This window comes from Aptenodytes forsteri, unplaced genomic scaffold (assembly GCF_000699145.1).
Source record: "Aptenodytes forsteri isolate BGI_AS27 unplaced genomic scaffold, ASM69914v1 Scaffold112, whole genome shotgun sequence".
Lineage (NCBI taxonomy): Eukaryota > Metazoa > Chordata > Aves > Sphenisciformes > Spheniscidae > Aptenodytes > Aptenodytes forsteri.
This window is the reverse complement of record NW_008794883.1, coordinates 586,427-604,252: the sequence shown is the minus strand read 5'-3', so window position 1 is coordinate 604,252 and position 17,826 is coordinate 586,427. Positions and strand designations below refer to the sequence as shown.

General features: G+C 42.6%; 2 protein-coding genes across 2 annotated transcripts; one reads left to right on the top strand and one right to left on the bottom strand.

The window, feature by feature from the left end:
- The first annotated feature begins 6,802 nt into the window (after positions 1 to 6,802).
- ATP5E (ATP synthase, H+ transporting, mitochondrial F1 complex, epsilon subunit) lies at positions 6,803 to 8,036 on the top strand. The gene is made up of 3 exons (XM_009274725.2): positions 6,803 to 6,938; positions 7,126 to 7,252; positions 7,895 to 8,036. The coding sequence occupies exons 1-2, from the start codon at positions 6,907 to 6,909 to the stop codon at positions 7,247 to 7,249; spliced, it is 156 nt and encodes a 51-aa protein (XP_009273000.1). The 5' UTR covers positions 6,803 to 6,906; the 3' UTR covers positions 7,250 to 7,252; positions 7,895 to 8,036.
- A 1,043-nt stretch (positions 8,037 to 9,079) lies between these two features.
- On the bottom strand, positions 9,080 to 13,623 carry TUBB1 (tubulin beta 1 class VI). Its single transcript, XM_009274724.2, has 4 exons — positions 13,364 to 13,623; positions 11,587 to 11,695; positions 11,287 to 11,397; positions 9,080 to 11,153 (listed from the first exon to the last, which is right to left on the bottom strand). The coding sequence occupies exons 1-4, from the start codon at positions 13,418 to 13,420 to the stop codon at positions 10,081 to 10,083; spliced, it is 1,350 nt and encodes a 449-aa protein (XP_009272999.1). The 5' UTR covers positions 13,421 to 13,623; the 3' UTR covers positions 9,080 to 10,080.
- Positions 13,624 to 17,826: the final 4,203 nt, after the last annotated feature.

Below are 17,826 nucleotides of genomic sequence, written 5' to 3'. Positions count from 1 at the left end.
ATTGGAACAGGCTGCCCAGGGAAGTGCTTGAGTCACCATCCCTGGAAGTATTTAAAAGACGTGTAGACGTGGTGCTCAGGGACATGGTTTAGTGGTGGACTTGGCAGTGCCAGGTTAACGGTTGGACTTGATGATCTCAAAGGTCTTTTCCAACCTAAATGATTCTATGATTCTACAATGATGTTATTTCCCTATCTGCAAAGTGAGATGCAATAATGGCCCTTTTTTACCTAGCATCCTAAGTCTCCCTTGTCTTTCAAAGAAGCGTAAGCACCTATGAGACTTAAAAATGTCTGAAAACAGGCTCTAGCCATTGATGTCACCTAGGTGTTTTTAAAACATTTATTCAATACTATCATCAACTGTGGACAGAATGTTTTACATTATCAAGCTATTTTATCATAACAACATTTAAAAAGTAACATAGCTAACAAAAGTTATTAAACACATTAAAATAGGAAGTAATGCACAAGATTCTTAAAACTTGAGTGTACCTGAATCCTGCCCTGCAGATCCTGGGTCCCTCCAGAGACTATTTATGCCAGATTTTGTAGAATGGACAGCTGAGAACTTGGATGACACTGCAAAATTATTTTTCCTTTGAATCCAGGTGTCCAAAAGTTAAAAATTAATGTCTTCATCTGCTTCATCAGCTAACCTTCAAAATGTTGTCCTGTAAAGGGAAACAGCACAGAACTGCAACTGTATTTTAAGATTAGAGCCGATTTCGGAGTATGTTTTCTGCTGGTGCCCTGTGCTGAGTGCTGTATTTAGCCAAGAGGAGATTTAATAGGAGATGACCCTTATTGTCATCAGCATGACATGATTTCCAGTAGCTGTAGAACAGATTAGGGTCATCAGCAGAGAGAACAGCAGAGCTTTACCAGCACAGCCCAATAGGGCTTACACAGGCAGAGAAAGGAGATAAATCCACAGCTATCAAAGGTAGGAAACATTATTACTGACCTGTACATTTTATAGAGTAGTGGCCATAATTCCATCTTTCTTGACAGTGTTAGTTCATAGGAAAATGTGCAATAACTTTGCCATTTTAAATTAAGGCAGAAGGAACACAGTGAAGGGATGATGGAATTTACAGTCTGTGGGAAATCATGTTGATACTGGCTTTTTATTGTATTGTCATTGGCCTTTTGTATAATTATTTGTTCTGCCCTGTACAATGCACTTGAAAATTTTTTAAGAAAGATAAAGTCAGTCACAAAATGATAGTGTTGTTAGATAGCAACGTGGGGTTTTTTTTAAGGGGTTAATTATTTTTGTTGTTTTATTAAGAATATAGGTCAGCAAGCAAACTTGTAATTTAATCACAAATTATGCATGTTAAGAAAAATTCATTTGTTTTGCCTTTTGAGCTATAAACATTGTATTCTTGATAGAATTACAACCATGTTGCATGAGCTCTAAAATTACAGATGCATTATGAATAAATATTAAGTGTATTCAAGAACCATTTCAGGTCTCATCATTGGTACATAAGCAGCTTTTTTTTGGTCTGGTAATTTTTGCATTGTGCTAAATCCCCACAATTTTAATATTTGCATAGTAAGACATCATTCCTGTCAACTTCAGTCCATGTTCAGCAGACACCTGCTTCAGTTAAGAGGTGACCTTAGTGGGAGTTCCACCCATGGTGATTATGTTAAATCCATTATACTCGCATCTGGACATCAGTTGTGTAATAACACAGGCAAAGCGTGGGTGTATTCACCTGAGAAGCTGCAGCCTCCTGTATGTGTGTATCTTATCTTTCACTTTCTTGGTCCATAAAATACTTTTGCGATGACTCTCTGAAAAACTTCATGTGCATTCCTGTGCCTACGTCTGGAAAGACAACAGCAGGTTTCAACTACTCTCTGCTTTGCAGCACAGTCTTGAGGCGAGAGAAGGCAGCTGTAGATCAGCCTCTTGATCTACTCATACTATAATTAGATGCACCTTTATGAACTGAAATATAAGCTGTTCTGTTCCTTTTTTAATTAGATGTCTGCCTTCTATCAGAATTTCTCTGTAGTATATTTTTATTAAACAATTCAAACTAACCACAAATTTAAAATTACTGTTACTACAGTACAGGTTTTATGTCCAGAGGTACAAAATAAAATAAAAGAAGGCCTCTCTTTACCTGAAAAACAAGTAGAACTAATGTTGCTGAAATGTTTATTTCTTAGTGACAGAATCAGTTTAGCATACTGCTAGCTTCCAAAAATAAATCCTGCACAGGCTGCAGAGGAAAATACTGTTTTCTTTGCCATTTTTGTTAGCATCATCAGGAAGATCCACATTTTTTAGTTAGATGTTTTGAATTAAAAGGAAATAATCCCTCATACCTTTATAGTCAGAGGCCCAGTTTGACTTGTAATTGCCATTTACAACTGTGGTGGTTTTGGGTTTTTTTTAAATTTCTCTCCATAACCAGTTAGCAGCCTAGTATCTGAATATCCTATGGTATCTGGAAAACAAGAACAAAACCATTTTAATTTCTATTCTATTACATAACTGTTATTTTATTCCAGACCTTCAGGACAGGGAGATGGCATTTGACAGGAGGATATTCTTTGTCAGGCTATCATAGATGCTAAAATCTGGTTGAACAAGGAGAGACATGCCAGAACAGAAGAAAGTCTGCTACTGTTTGTATTATTCTGTACTTGTACTTCTGTACTGGTCCTCTGTGAAGGAGCAATATTCTAAATAAGTCTGTGTGCTCTTCTTACTAGAGTTTTCTGCACCATAAAAGAAACCGCTGAGAGACATAAAGATTAAAACTGTATGGTTAGTTATTTTCAAAAGTAGTATTATTTGGGTTCATTATGTCTTTTTGTTTTGGCATGTTATTAGAGATCTTTAGTTTAAAATACTTCTGATTTAACACCAGTCATGTTGTGGATTTACTTGGCTTTTCAGTGTCATCTCTTCAATCTACCTGGACCTACCTGGTCTCACTTTTTTGGCCTCCCTGGACCCCTCCAGTGTCAAGACTTCAGCCTCCTTGGAACTCTTTAAAATCCCCTTTTCAGATTCTTTGGACTTATCCAGTCTGAGCTCATCATCCTCTGTGGAATTCTCCAGTCTTACTTCTTCATCTTCTCTGGACCTTTCAAGTCTCACATCTTCAGGCTCTTTGGACTTCTCCAGTACCTCCTCTTCAATCTCCTTAGAGCTCTCCAGTCTCACCTCTTCAGATTCCTGGGAGCGCTCCAGTTTCACCTCTTCGATTTCACTGGACCTATCAAGTCTCACTTCATCAGGCTCTCTGGATCTCTCTGTCGACAGCTCTTCAATCTCCTTAGATCTCTCAAGTCTCACCTCTTCACCCCCCCCAGATTTCTCCAGTCCTACTTCTTCACCCTCTCTAGACCTCTCCAGTCTCACGTCTTCACCCTCCCTAGATGTTTCCAGTCACACCTCCTCAGCTTCCTTGGACTTTTCCTGTACAATCCCTCCATCCTCACTACGTCTCTCAGACCACACCTCCTCAGCCTCTTCAGAATCACTAGATCTCACCGATTTTAACTATTTCATGTTTCAGGGCTCCTCTGAATTATCCTCATCGACCCCTGAGGATGTTTCTAATCTCATCTCTACACCCTTTCTGGATGTCTCCAATCTCACCTTTCAGGCTGCTTCTTCCCTCACTTCCTCAGTTTCTTTGGACATTTCTAATCTCACATCTTTAGTTTCCCCAGACCTATCCACTCTCACATTTCTGGATGTTGCTAATCGCACCGCTTCAGCTGCTCTTGATCTCTGCATCTAACCCTCTTAACACACCTCTTTTTCTCTCTGCAACCTCTCTATACCTTTCTAAAGTTTCCTCCTTTATGTGCTCTTTCCTAAGTTCTGTTTCTGAAAGTTCTTATCTGAGGAAAGTTTAGCGCTTTGCAAATATGTCCTAGCATCTAAACAGAACTGGGCATGAAAACAGGTCATACAAATCTATAATGGTGCCTTGTTTACAGCTGCATAAACATCAGTATACATTCTGGAATTTTTGTAGAGCACAGTTTGTCACTAATCTAATTTTCATTCTGGCTCAGCACGGTACCTCTCCCAAAGGTTTACCTTTTTTAATTCATGCTGAATTTTTATCTTTCAAGATCAACAAATAGTAAACAGAGCTAAACGTGCAAATAATTGCATCCAAGTTGTGTATCTCTGTTATGGATTTAAATCTGAGTACATTGCACAGAAGTGCTGGCATTTCACGTGGAGGTACAGAGAGAGAAGATGTGGTAGGAAAAGAAAACTGGACAAAAAAGAGCAGGTGAGAAACAGGGGATAGGGAGAAGAATCGGAAAAGGTGTGGGGCGGGAATAGAGGGACACGTAGCTGGAAGAAAGATGTCCATCTCTGCTAGCGTAATTTTTTTCTGCCAAGCCGTATTTGTGGCCTGGGCTGCCCATGAGGCTTTAAATAATCTTACTGATAATTATTTTACCTATCAAATCATGAGATGTTACCACTAAAACAGCATTTGTATGTAACATCCCTTTATCAATATATGTAAGTAGTGCAGTCACTTGTGTTGCATCAAATATGTTGCAAAGGTAGCAGAGAGGGCCTTCCTTAAATCTTTGGTGCTTTCTTGTATCTTTTTCTTATCATTGTTATAGTTGGGTTTTTAGAAAACAAGTATGTTTTGTTTCAATATCGTATCCCTGGCACCCTTTCTGTGTTAAAAATGCTGCCTGTCATAACACACATTTTTTAACTGATTTCATTTTTTACAAGTTGGAAAGCTTTGCTCCAATATGCCATGTATGTCTCAAAATTAGGAGGACAAAAATGGCTTGCACAAAAAATAAATAAGGAAATAAATGCATGAAATAATAGGAATTATTTTCTGCCTCATTTATACTAGTTATTGCTTTTAAATTAAGTAGGAAAGATTGTAATACATGGATTTTAGAAATGAGCCCCAAATTCAATAGGAGCAAAATCGTTTAGCAGTTATAATAGAAAAAAAAATCACAAATCATTGGTCCAGATGGAAGGAGCTAGTGTAATGTAGCATCCTAAAGTGTCCGCTTTCAAAATGTCATCACAACTGGCACTAACTAGAGTCTTCTTCAGTAATCGCAGTAGAGTGATTAAGTAGGCAAATTAAGGACAGGAAATTCTTCCCATCTTCCCACTCTTTCTTCCCAGTTGGTGTTCCTACTCATTACACTAACAGGCAATCTTCTCTTACTGTCATATGCTATCCTGGAGACAGACTCTAACATATCTGGTGAACAATTGCTCTTTTTGTTCTGCTGGATCTTTACTGACATTATGATGTGTGGATTGTTAATTGCAGTGGCTCTGGACTAAGTGAGATCTCTAATAAAGCTGAAAATTGCTCTGTGCTTTACAACTGTACTGTAAGCGAAAACATCGCTGTGTAGTGATGTGAAATCACTGTGTGATTTCCAGGGATTTGCACTTCAGCAGATACAAAAACCGGCAGCAAGGCACAAAGCCTCTCTGCAAGGAGGACCAAAGGCACCAGCGTTTCCTCAAGGCCTGTGCAGCTTCTGGAGGATTCTTGTCTCTTTTGTGATGTGGTTTGGCTCTGGACAGAAGCAATAGAGAGAAGAGGTGTACATACTTAAGTGCCCAATCCATAATCTCTTTAAATTCTTAGTCCTAATTATTTAAATGAACATTGGATTAGGACCAAATTGATTCCTTATCAAACATGAGTTCAGTCGTCTCATAACTTTGTGCTTATTACATATGGAAAATTGTCTATTTTTCCATCAACTGTCGACAGATGATGATAGCTTCTAGTTTGCTATGTTGTCTTTTATCAATCTGTTTAAAGCAGGTGATTGAATATAATTTCAGATGTATGCATAAACGGTCTTATATCCAAAAGAATCCCATGCCAAGGCATCATGTGCAACAGGGTAAAACTCCGAATATGGCACAGCTTGCCCGCACACGGATTAAAACCCCAAACTGAAGAGAGTCCGTGTTATAAAAATCATTGGCTCCACATGCTTGTAAACCATTTTCTTCTTTACAGTCGTATCTAGAAGCTAAGAACTGATGGTGTAGACAGGTGGAAAAAAACATGCTTTTAACCACTTGCTTGGATTCTTAGATTACAACAGTACTACTTAGGAACGAGTGAATACGTACCTAACCCGGATTCTTAGATTACAACAGTACTACTTAGGAACGAGTGAATATGTACCTAACCTAAGTGCTATATAACTAGCCATTAGCCTCATAGAAGAGTCAGGCTTTAATTCCTGTTCTGTAGGTAACTGACATGTAGTAGTGTTTGTTTCTGGCAAATTACCGGCTCTGAATCACGGAAGATGCCCCACACACCCACGCTTTTTTGGACCCCCGAGACAGGTGCCAGCTGGCCACACCCGGCGGGGGAACCGAGGCCTTCCCAAACAGGGAAGGCCCCAAACCTTTCCCAAACAGTTCCTACGGTGACACACACACACGACACGACTGGGAGAAACACGTCGGTGTGGCGTGGTGCGGACCATATCCCTGTGCCTGCGGGAGGACAGCACAGCGAGGCCGGGACGCCTCCAGCCGCCCTGCCCCGGGCCAGCGCTCTGCTCCCGCGGCGCAGGGGAAAGGGCGAGGCCGCGGCCGGGGCTCCTCAGGAGGAACGGCCGGGAGTCGCGTGCCTTATTCAGCCCTCTGATTGGTCGCTGCCAGAGGAGAGCGCTTGTGACTGGAGGGGCGACTGGGTAGTTGGCCATTGGTCAGCCTCCCTGAGGTAATTCGGATTCCGATTGGCGGAGGGATCATTCCTGCTTGTTGATTGGCTAGGACGCAGCGCGGTGGTCTTTCCCGTTCCGGTGGGCGCTGACCTTGCCCGGGAGCGGAGCCGCCCGTTCGCCCCTGTCTCTCTCGGAGCCGCGGCCCGCAGCCATGGTGGCGTACTGGCGGCAGGCCGGGCTCAGGTACCCGCCTGGCGTCGACAAGGCTCCTCTCGCGACTTCCTTGCGATAGCTGTTACGGCCGGAGGCGAGGGCCTCGCAGGGCGGGCTGGCGGGGTCACAGCGGTGCCTCTGGAGGGGGTGGAGGAGCTTTTGGGACGCGTTTGAGTCTCACCTTCGCTTTCGCCCCGCTTTTCTCTCCTGTCTGTAGTTACATCCGGTATTCCCAGATCTGCGCCCAGGTTGTGAGAGCGGCAATGAAGCCTCAGTACAAAGCAGAGGCAGAGAGGGCGGCAATGGCCACTGTGAAAACTGTGAAACCCAAGAAGGAATAAAACGTAAGTGAATTGAATGGGCTGGGGTGCCTTACTGTAGCTTTTTATACGAGGAGTGTTGGTTTCCCAGTGTGAGTCGGGCTAATGACGGTCTGTAACTGCTTGGCTCATTTCGTGCTATATGTGGAAAACGGGCTCTGATCTTCACGCGTGAAACTGGAGCGGATTGCTGACTGGTTTAGTGCAACTGGGTGCAGATGTCTCTGCATCCTGATTACGTGTGGGATAGGAGTCTGCATAATCTCATTAGTTCAGTAAAATAAGATGTTCTCTCCATCTAGCCCTGCTTTGAACGATTTGGGGTTTGGTCAGAGGTGTTATGGACCTATGCAAAACAGCTGAGTTTCTGTAGTGGTGTTCATAGGTTTCCTGTCTCTCGCTTTACTAAGCCAAGAGACAGCTTCTGACCTACTGTTTCCCCTAATCAGCAGACTTATTTGTGTAAGGGTTATCTGCTGTCTGTGAAAGGTAGATGCTACTTACACCTTTGTGACATGGCATACACCACAAGCGGCTGAAATCTCTTCTGTTCTACGTAGAACAGCTTCTGTTCCTGATCTGAGATTAAATATTACTACCTTTTGTTTGAAGCATACCTTGTAGATATTCTTGAATCGAATAACTTGTATTTTAAATCTCTCATAGGAACTGATCTGTGGTGAATACTCTCAACAGCAAAGCTATAGGCAAGCTCAAGACTCTGCAATATAATGTAATCACATTAACTGTAAAACTTGCCTCTTTATGTAAATCAGCATGCCAATAAATGTAATTTCTGTTAAACAAATGAATGTGTGGAAAGCGTTGTTCCTCTTGAAACAAAGTACTCTGTTTTGCAGAGACATTTATCTTTCACTTGTGTTCAACTAGAAGACTGTTTTTGTCACAGTCTCCCACTCAGTAACAACATATGTCTATTTTTAAGGCAAATCTCTCGTTGGATTTCATGCTGGTATTTCAGGTACATCAGTGAGTGAGAGATTTTAATTGTTGTTTAAAACTTTTCTGTCTACTTCATTTTAATGATTTTGGAAAAAAGTTTTCTTCACTAAAACCTATGTCAACAGAGAGTGCAGGCATATCATTTCGATAATTAAAAATACCTCTGTCAGTTCTCTCTGCTGGAAGTGGTACGCTGTTGGCTTTAAAATTCCCTGTCATCACGGTGTGCATCTTCCATTTGTGCTTAGAACAAAACTAACAGTGAAAATCAATTTGATGAGGCTTAGCGTTAAGGCTAATCTGGAAGCAGCATATTTTGCCACGGATGTGCTGCACGGGAGCTAATCGCCTCCAGAGCCGTCTGGAACACTGAGCAGTGACTCAGGAGCTGGAGACCTGGCTTCCTCTGCGAGGTGGGGAAGGAGGCGCAGAAATCCCTGGGCTGTACTCCGATCACTCGGAGTGAGTTGTCCTCCTTGTTACCGCTTTGTCACTTTACTGGGAGGGAGAGGGACACGCTTTCACCGGGAAACGGTAGGAACGGAGGGTGACCCTCCATTAGCTCTGGGCGGGGGCGGGGGGGAAGTTGTGCTTTCGGCTGTTTTGGTGTGGGGGAAGTGTTTGCCTGTTCCTGCTGCTGCGTGTCTTCACAGCAAGACTAACACCGTCCCACTGCGCAGGAGGGGTACAGCATGCTTCCAGAGTTGGCTTCAGGTTTGTGTTCATCTAGACACTTCTGCTGTTGACGCAAACGTGAGGCATTACTTTCTTCACAGTATAATAAACTCTCTTTTCGAAGAGCATAATAAAACAAGCTCAGTTTTTTCATGTAATTTAAAGTTAGTCCTTACAAGGATAAACTATGATTTTTGTCTATTGAATGTTTCACGTACTAAAGTATTTTATAGAATGGTACAAAATATTTATTTTAAAGAGTATTATAAATACAGTCTTAAGTAGATGGCTGTGAATGCCAAGAAACTTTTTTTCCTGAAGTGAAGATGTTTTTGATTTAGTGATTGCCATTGAACTTACATCTAACTAGCTGCAACCCGTTCCATCCATTTTGCTGTACGGAATGACAGGAAGAAAATTTACAGTAGTGAGTACATGGGGGGGGGGGGGAAATACCACACCAAAACTTTTACACAGTGTTCACAACTCTGTATGCTAATATAACTCAATCTATAGTTTGAAACAGAAACAAACCACACAGTGATAATGAATACAAGCTCTGCAATAATATAAGCCAGCAATGTGATAGAACTATTAAAGTACTTGCTTTAAAAAAAAAAGTAAGAATGTACATATTCAGTCTTTTGCCCCATGTTGTTTCCCCTCCCCTCTCCGGGCAACTTAAGGAACTGAACTTGTCTGCAGCTCTAGATCAGGCTGTGGCGTGTGCAATAAAATAGATACTGCCTTTATCTATCTGCCCTACAGATGTGCATGCGTTCCTAAAACAGTAACAAGTTCACAAACAAAACACAAACTGTGTTTACCTGAGAATAAAGAAATTTGATCAGTTGATAGCATATTTTGCTGTCGCTTATGATCCTGATACATATGCCCACACAAGCTGTATATTGCATTCAGTGTCTGGTGATAATATTCTAGGAGTGAATACATTACAAGAGAGGGTGTTGTGAGGCAACTTGTCTTCACAGTGGCTCTTTTTTGGGAGAGAGTCAGTGTCAACAGTTGTTTAGGAGAGTAAAGCATAGCTGCCCTTAATTTCAAAAGCATTGTATTGGATACATTTTGGCCAGACACAGAGAAAAAATTATTGAGAAAATTGTTCTTTTCAGTAGGCAGATGATGGCTACTGCTTTTTCTTTAGTGAGTGTCAACAGGCTCATTCAGAGAATGTTTTGATACTACCATTGTTTTTACAGTGCTTCCTTTTCAGGGCTAGCTTCTACTTCTACCTCTTCATATTCCTCAACATCTGCAGTGGCATCCTGGTACTGTTGGTACTCGGAAACAAGGTCATTGGTGTTACCTTCTGCTTCAGAAAACTCCATCTCATCCATACCTTCACCAGTATACCAATGGAGAAACGCTTTTCTTCTGAACATAGCTGAGAACTGTTCAGAAACCCTGATGAAGAGCTCCTGAATGGCTGTGTTATTGCCAATAAAGGTAGCTGCCATCTTCAAGCCTCGCGGTGGTATGTCACACACAGCCACTTTGACATTATTAGGGATCCACTCCACAAAGTAGGAACTATTCTTGGTCTGGACAGCCAGCAACTGCTCATCCACTTCTCTGGTAGACATTCGGCCTCTGAAGATGCATGCCACGGTCAAGTAACGTCCACGACGAGGGTCGCAGGCTGCCATCATGTTGCGTGCATCAAACATTTGTTGAGTAAGCTCTGGCACTGAGAGGGCTCTGTACTGTTGGCTACCTCGAGCTGTCAGTGGAGCAAAGCCCGGCATAAAGAAATGCAGGCGAGGAAAGGGCACCATGTTAACAGCCAGCTTCCTCAGATCTGCATTCAGTTGACCAGGAAAACGGAGTGAGGTTGTGACACCGCTCATCGTTAGGGACACTAAGTGGTTGAGGTCACCATAGGTGGGATTGGTGAGCTTTAAAGTTCTAAAACATATATCGTATAGAGCTTCATTGTCAATGCAAAAGGTTTCATCCGTATTCTCTATTAGTTGATGGATGGAGAGGATAGCGTTATACGGCTCTACGACCGTGTCGGATACTTTGGGTGAAGGCACAACACTGAAAGTGTTCATAATCCTGTCGGGATATTCTTCTCTGATTTTGTTGATGAGGAGCGTGCCCATACCTGAGCCCGTACCACCACCAAGCGAATGGATGAGCTGGAATCCCTGAAGGCAGTCACAGCTCTCACACTCATTCCTGACCACATCCATGACGTTTTCAATCAGTTCAGCGCCTTCTGTGTAATGGCCCTTAGCCCAGTTGTTTCCAGCACCTGAATTACCTGTAAACAGAATTACAGAAAGAACAGCCACAAAGTTAACAAGAGAATTTTTAAAGGCTACAAAGGTGGGAGTTAAAAGGCCCTTTTGGGACAGTTGACTCCAGTTAGTTTGCTGACAGCATGCTGTACATACCATGAATAAAATTGTCAGGTCGAAAGAGTGGGCCTATTTTGCTAGACCGTACACTGTCCATCGTACCAGGTTCCAGGTCCACCAAGACAGAACGGGGCACGTATTTATGGGCTAGGACAAAAGAAAATGAATGCGAACAATTACTGTTAGAAGTCAAAGAGACAGGCTTATAATCTACCTGAAAAATTCAACCCACCTACAGTGATTTGGGGATATATGGTTTTTTAAATTACTTATTTTAACCTTCATGTTGGCTCTGCAAATTGCTCTGCCAACACCCTAACAGTGCTGAGCACTTACAGTAAGCTTCATTGAAGTACACGTTAATTCGCTCAAGCTGCAGCGATGCATCCCCACGGTAGTTTCCAGTGATGTCAATCCCATGTTCATCGCTTATCACCTCCCAGAACTGAAAAAGGAAAGAGGTTCAATACACTCACAAAGACTTTTTTTTTTTTTCAGCACAATGTGTTCAGCATCAGCTCTGCTGCGCTCATGCCTGACTGCACATGAAGTGGGAACTGTGCCTGAAGTGGGGGATGTTTTGCCATTTACGTGTTAGATCAGAGCGGGGATCCTCCTCTCCCCCCCTCCCAAAATAAGTTCAAGGGAAAAGTTTAGTAGACCATTTGTGCTGCTTAGCTATCATCCACGCACTAAGAGGTGGACGCCCTCAATTTGTTCCCTTTATAGTAAAGGAAAATTGATATTAGTTTAAATAACACAGGTACTAGTTGGTATGAGCTTAACAAAAAAGTCGGGGGCGGGGGTGCGGATTGGGGAGGGTTGCTCTGAGGCCTGTCATGCACAAGTGGGACTGTGGCATGGCAAAGCTGGCTCAGACAAATGTATGCGAGCAATGTTTTCCACAAACAGATGTCGGTCCTAAACGTCCTATCTTGACATTCATATGGATGTCTTGTACTGGGGCTCTTATCTAGGCAGCAGCCACAGCAGTGTTAATGTAGACACACCCACCCACTATAATGACCAGGCTATTTTAATTTTAAAGGTCTTCTGGTTTAGCATGCAGTCTCATTTTGAGTGTACAAATACACCGTTGCCAATATGTGCATGGTGTTTTAGTGTGTGTGTGCGCTTTTCTACAGGTCTTATTAGACATAAATGGTTTCCAGGCCAAAGTCAACAACAAAAAAAATATAAACCTTTCAACTATCACACCGGCTGCATTCAAACTATCTGGGTCTAACATGACATCCCCTGGCCATCCACAGCTTCATGTTCCAATAAAAGGACTCAAGGTGAGATTTGTGGGAGGAAGAACACAACGGAACAATCTTGCAGCTATCATGCATCTCAAAGACCTCCCAGACCCAAATTAACTCAGATACTTTTCTTTGACAACTTCCTACTAATCAATTAAAAAAAAAAAAAAGATGGACACCACACAGCAAAAAGCAATTTTTTTTTTTTTCTTTTTTCTCCTAGCACACAAAGTCAGCAATGAGCGACTTCTCTCTAAGTAACAGCACGGCAGTGTTTGAACTACACAAAAGTACTCCAAATGACGTGGCTACCTCTTGCAGGAGGCCAGTTAGGCAGGAATCCTTAACTGCACTTTGTGCCACTCTTAAAAAAAAACCCTAATTGGTCACTGACAGCACAGGTCATTCTGTTGACTAATACAATCCCATAGTAATGACTGTAACGTGGCAGAGGTACTGCTGTACGGCTGAACTAAAGCACTGGCATCACAACTCTGCAGCCCTGGAATTACTGGCTCCTTCACTTGTCCCAGTATTTTGCAGACTAGATTAGTGCCCCGGGAATGTGAGTCCCAGCAGGAATGCTCTGGAGCACTTACAATCACTGTGCCATAGTTCTTGCAGATGTTTCATTCTTTGATAGTCTTAACATTGACCTTTGCATGAGGAGCAAGCCCATCTTACGACTTTCACATCAAAATACTCATATTCGCTGCTAACATGCCATGCATCCTACCATTGAGTTAACAAAGTAATTGTTCCCCCCGAAAGACCCCATCCGTTAACGATGTTTGACCTGCTACCACTGATAGCACTTACTACTAATGACCAATATTGAAAGCAGAGCTTACCTTCGCTCCAATTTGGTTCCCACACTGGCCAATCTGAAGATGCACAATTTCACGCATTTTGTGTAGCTTCGACCTGTTGGTGGCTACAACCTAACCCAGGTTTTCTAGTTGCAGTCCCCAGAACAAGCCCTCTTTCTGCTGCTCTATCAGCTACACAGTGCAGTCCGCCCCAAGGGGCCTTTTTATACTAGCGGGCCTGTCACTCAGCCGGCAAGGGGAGTAGCCAGCAACTCTGGGCTGCTCATCAAAGCATTGCACAAGGAGGCAACGTGCCTGTTCACTGCCTGTGTACGGGGTACAAGAGCACAGGTACATTACTGAGTGGCTTGGAAAAGAAAATTGTCACACGCACCCCCTTACAATTAATTCCAGTTCTCTGTGCAGCAAACTGTGATCCATGAATATCTGTGCACATTGTATTTGTGTTTCATTAATTTACACATAATATATATACAAATATATATGCATATATAGAGATTATAGCCAAAAATGAGCAATCTTAATTTACTAAGTACCTGTGCTTCTGCCACATAATTTAAAATTTAACATCATATGAGTCATACAGGACAACATCCATAACAAAACCAGTAACAACTTTTGAGCAGGAGCTTCCTGCTGCATTCACTCCACATCCCGCTGCAGCATTCAGCGCATCGCCAGGCAAACTGGCAGTTCAGTAATAAGCAACATTCTCAGCGTCTAACTGCATGAAGGAGGGGGACAGGATCAGAAACAAAAAAATACTTTGTAAAACAAAATTATAACACTTCACTCTCAGTGATACATGTTCCTTAAACATTTACTAAGAATCCATCAATTTCAGGCAATCTAAAAATCTGAATCAACTTGTGACTAACTTGCACAGATGCTCGCTCTCTCTTTCTCTCTTTCTCTCTCTTCCTTTCCTGCCATTAAGAAATACAGCATTTCCAATATTTCTTATTTTCTTATATCCGAGATGTAGTATTTCAGAACTTGCCAGGAAAATGCTAGAGGTGAAAACCCAGTTCCACTGAAGTTAACTATAATGGCGTTCACTGTGTGAAATGTTTCACGGCATTAAAGAAAACGATGCGAGGCTGAGCAAAACATGACACGGTCGTGTTGCCTGCTGATAAACAGGACTAATATCACTGAGCAACAGAAACCCAGAATGGAGCGTCTTCTGGAACCTTATAGCAGTTTTATTACATGTCAGATGACTGTCCGTGCTTTGCAAGTGTTCCTTTTAAGGATAGGAAAAGGAACTGTAATTAGGAAAGCACCTTAAATTATTTTGTATAAGATGACGACAGTGGAAGGACTTGACTCATTGAAACTACTTTACCACTTTATGGGTTGCTAGAGATAAGGAATCTCTGAGCTTCCATATTGTTCCAAAAGAAAAATCAGCTTATTCCAGACTTCCCCACTGCAGATGACTCCCACTTCTTCCACCAGCCAACGGAGGGACAGACAACTGATTCTAAGACAAAGTTTAGCACCAGAAGTGCATCGCAAAAAAGTAGCTAGCAAACATTCTGTCATCCTCTGCCAAGCTATGAGCCGTCCTCAGTAGGGAGCAATAAAAGCAAGACTTTACATTCAGGTAGATTGATTTTGTTTCCTTAAAACACAATAGTTTTATCATTTTCCAAAAAATAAGTATTCTCTAAACAGTTTAGTTTACTCAGCAAGACAACCCAACAGTTATGTTCCATTGCCACATTGTAGATATTTTCCACAATGGCAGTGGCTATCTTCTACAATTTCCTAAGACAAAATTCTGGAAAGGTTATTCGGACATCGACTTTGAAAGCAAATTTCATTTTATTCATGCACATGTCATATTTGTTTTCTCCAACTATGCTTAGCTAAAAGTAATAGTGCAGTTCTGAGTTGTACATTCAATTGTTTGCATTCTGAATGGGAGCTGCATTCACACAATGTGTCAGAGCGCTACTGACACTAAATAAATACTACTTAAAATATGCAACGTATTAATCTACAATAGCCACAACTCATGAAGAGGCTGAAGATGCTAATTCGCTGCCCCAAAAAATTTGGCAAAATAATTTCAGCAATAAATATACTCACTGAGAGTATCTCACAAACAGAGAAAAAAAAAAAGGGAAGTGAAAGAAATATGCAATCACTTAACATTGGTTTTTCTCTTGCTAAAAATAGCTCCCTGGAATCATGTGCCTCCTCTGAAGCACTTCCTTATAGTCTTAAAAATTATGGCACATGACACAAAGTACCTGAGGCGCTTTGTGAAGCAGAGGCGGTTTTGTGTCTCTTTTCCCTCTCCTCCCCAATTGCATTTCTGTGAACCTCCAAGTCTGTCCTTATACCAAACCTGGCGTATGAAAAGCCTGTTTCTCTGTAGATTTTGTTTGCAGGCCTGTCATTCCTCAGCTCTGAGAAACCTCAAGCCTGCTAACTGCCCGAGTGCGCTTCCCAGGCACAGCCACCGAGCATGTGCTATTGCCGATTAGCGGTGCGAGCGTCACCAGAGAAAGAGGCGGCAGTGGCGGAAGGGTTGGCTTCGAGGGACTTTTGGCACTGTGGAGATTAGGAGCAGCCTGGCCCTGGGCACAGCTATTACCAGCCTGTCCCGCAGTGTCTATTATCAGGCTGCCCACTGCTTCCATTGCCTTCAGAGTGGGCCCTAGATACCAAAGCCCTGGCGATGGGCGTAAGCTAAGACCACAAACAAGACAGGCTTTTTTGGTTACTGGGGGGTTTTTTGTTTCTGTTTTTCTTGGGTTTTGGGTTTGTTTGTTTTTTTTTTAATGCCACCACAGTACCCACTAGCAGCAGCTAGGCATGTGCAGGGAGGCATTCTGGGATACTTTTTTTTTTTTTAATACGGTTTGCTTGGGAGGAACTAACTTTTCACAGTAGCAGAAAAGATTGTTGAGAAGAAAGCCTATTCAATTCGTGATAAGCCTGGCTACAGGCCACCGGAAAATTTTAGAGAGATCTGGGAATGGATGGCTACCAGACGAGCTGATGCCAGTCTCAACTAATCTGGGCTAGCTACATCATCCTTAGGAACGCTACCAAAACCCGCTGCATTCAACAGGCAATAAAGACTACCTACTTCACATTTTTCATTTAAGTTAGTAAAAAAACTATTTAAAGACTGCCTCCCTCTGTCAGGTGGTCCAATGGAAATAAGGCAGGGCTGCCCACTGTAAGTTATCATCAGCGTAATGAGCCCGTATGTTTAAACAAATAGGTTTTGGTACAATCAGACTGGACAACCAAGCAGTCCGTTACCTTCCCCACACTGCAGGTCTATGACCCGGCAAAAACTTGGGGCTCGCAGCGTGTGAATTCATCTGTGGGGTAGTGCCCTTACTTGGGCCCTACTGCCACAACCGCGGTTACTGTTGAGTTTGGATCATTTGATGAATTGCCAAAAAGGTCAACCGCACAGCAGTCAGGCTCCGCTCTTGCCCTGCTGTTCCTTTTGTTGCATTGGTTCTCAGTGCCTCAGTTTCTCTATTCATAATGTGGAGCTAATAAACCTCAGGCCTTTTACAAAAAGTGCTGAGAGCTAAGGAAGAAAAGCTACGAGGGAAGAACTGGCTGTGGTTTACTAAACCTGTTTACCAAACATGAAAGCTCTACCCAACGTATGGAAAAGAGACCGGTAGTCCACTCACACAGATACTTAAACCTTCTGCAGGAAAATTGGAAAACTATTTCTACTATTGAGTAAATCTTGTAGCAGATAATAAAGAATCTTCAAATGTCCTGAACCCTAAGGAATAGCCTAAAAAATGGACACAGGCCTGTATTCTTTTGTAAATTGTAGCATAAAAGGGCTTGAGAAATTCAAAACTTGGATCTAGCAGAAAACCCCAACCAAACAAAAAACCGGGCCTGCCTGCCCTATGCAATCACACAGTCGCTGGGCGCAGCCTTACACAGTGCCGATGCCTTAGGCCAAAGCTAAAGGAACCCGTAACCCAGCCACACGGGGTCTGCGCCTGTCCCAGATACAAGTCCTCTTGTCACAAACCTTGTGTTGACAGCAACTGCGTATATTGAATCATCACGATATTTTAATAGCTTTTCCCTTTCCTTTTTTTTTAGGGGATGGGGGGGACGCGATCAAAATTGCTTCATTTTTGAGCGTGTGAGATGGAGGCCTCACCTGCATTCCCTACAGCGCGAGATGGAGACCTCACTGGAGACCTCACCTGCATTCCCTACAGTGCACCCAGCGGGGCGGCTGCCCGTGGAGTGGGTGCTGCAGCTTTCACGGCCCCAGAGCAGGCAGCAGAACACAGCGATTTAAGGTCTCTCACTATGTTTGTTCCTTATCCCCTAAGAAATTAATTAGATGCCATTAGGAAGGACTTAGCGACGTACCGGCTGTACTCGGCATTATTACTGAGTCCAGCTTCCATCAGACACACGCTGATAAGCACGAAATAAGGAACTCAAGGGAGGCTCCGCATCCCCCGCCC

Bases quoted from the DNA above. Each gene is read 5' to 3' on its own strand.
- TUBB1 (XM_009274724.2), bottom strand. From the start codon at position 13,420: ATGCGTGAAATTGTGCATCTTCAGATTGGCCAGTGTGGGAACCAAATT. The intron at 11,696-13,363 runs GTAAGCTCTGCT...TTCCTTTTTCAG, and splicing joins GGAACCAAATTGGAGCGAAG to TTCTGGGAGGTGATAAGCGA. The intron at 11,154-11,286 runs GTATGTACAGCA...TTCTGTTTACAG, and splicing joins ACCTGACAATTTTATTCATG to GTAATTCAGGTGCTGGAAAC.
- ATP5E (XM_009274725.2), top strand. From the start codon at position 6,907: ATGGTGGCGTACTGGCGGCAGGCCGGGCTCAG. The intron at 6,939-7,125 runs GTACCCGCCTGG...TCCTGTCTGTAG, and splicing joins TGGCGGCAGGCCGGGCTCAG to TTACATCCGGTATTCCCAGA.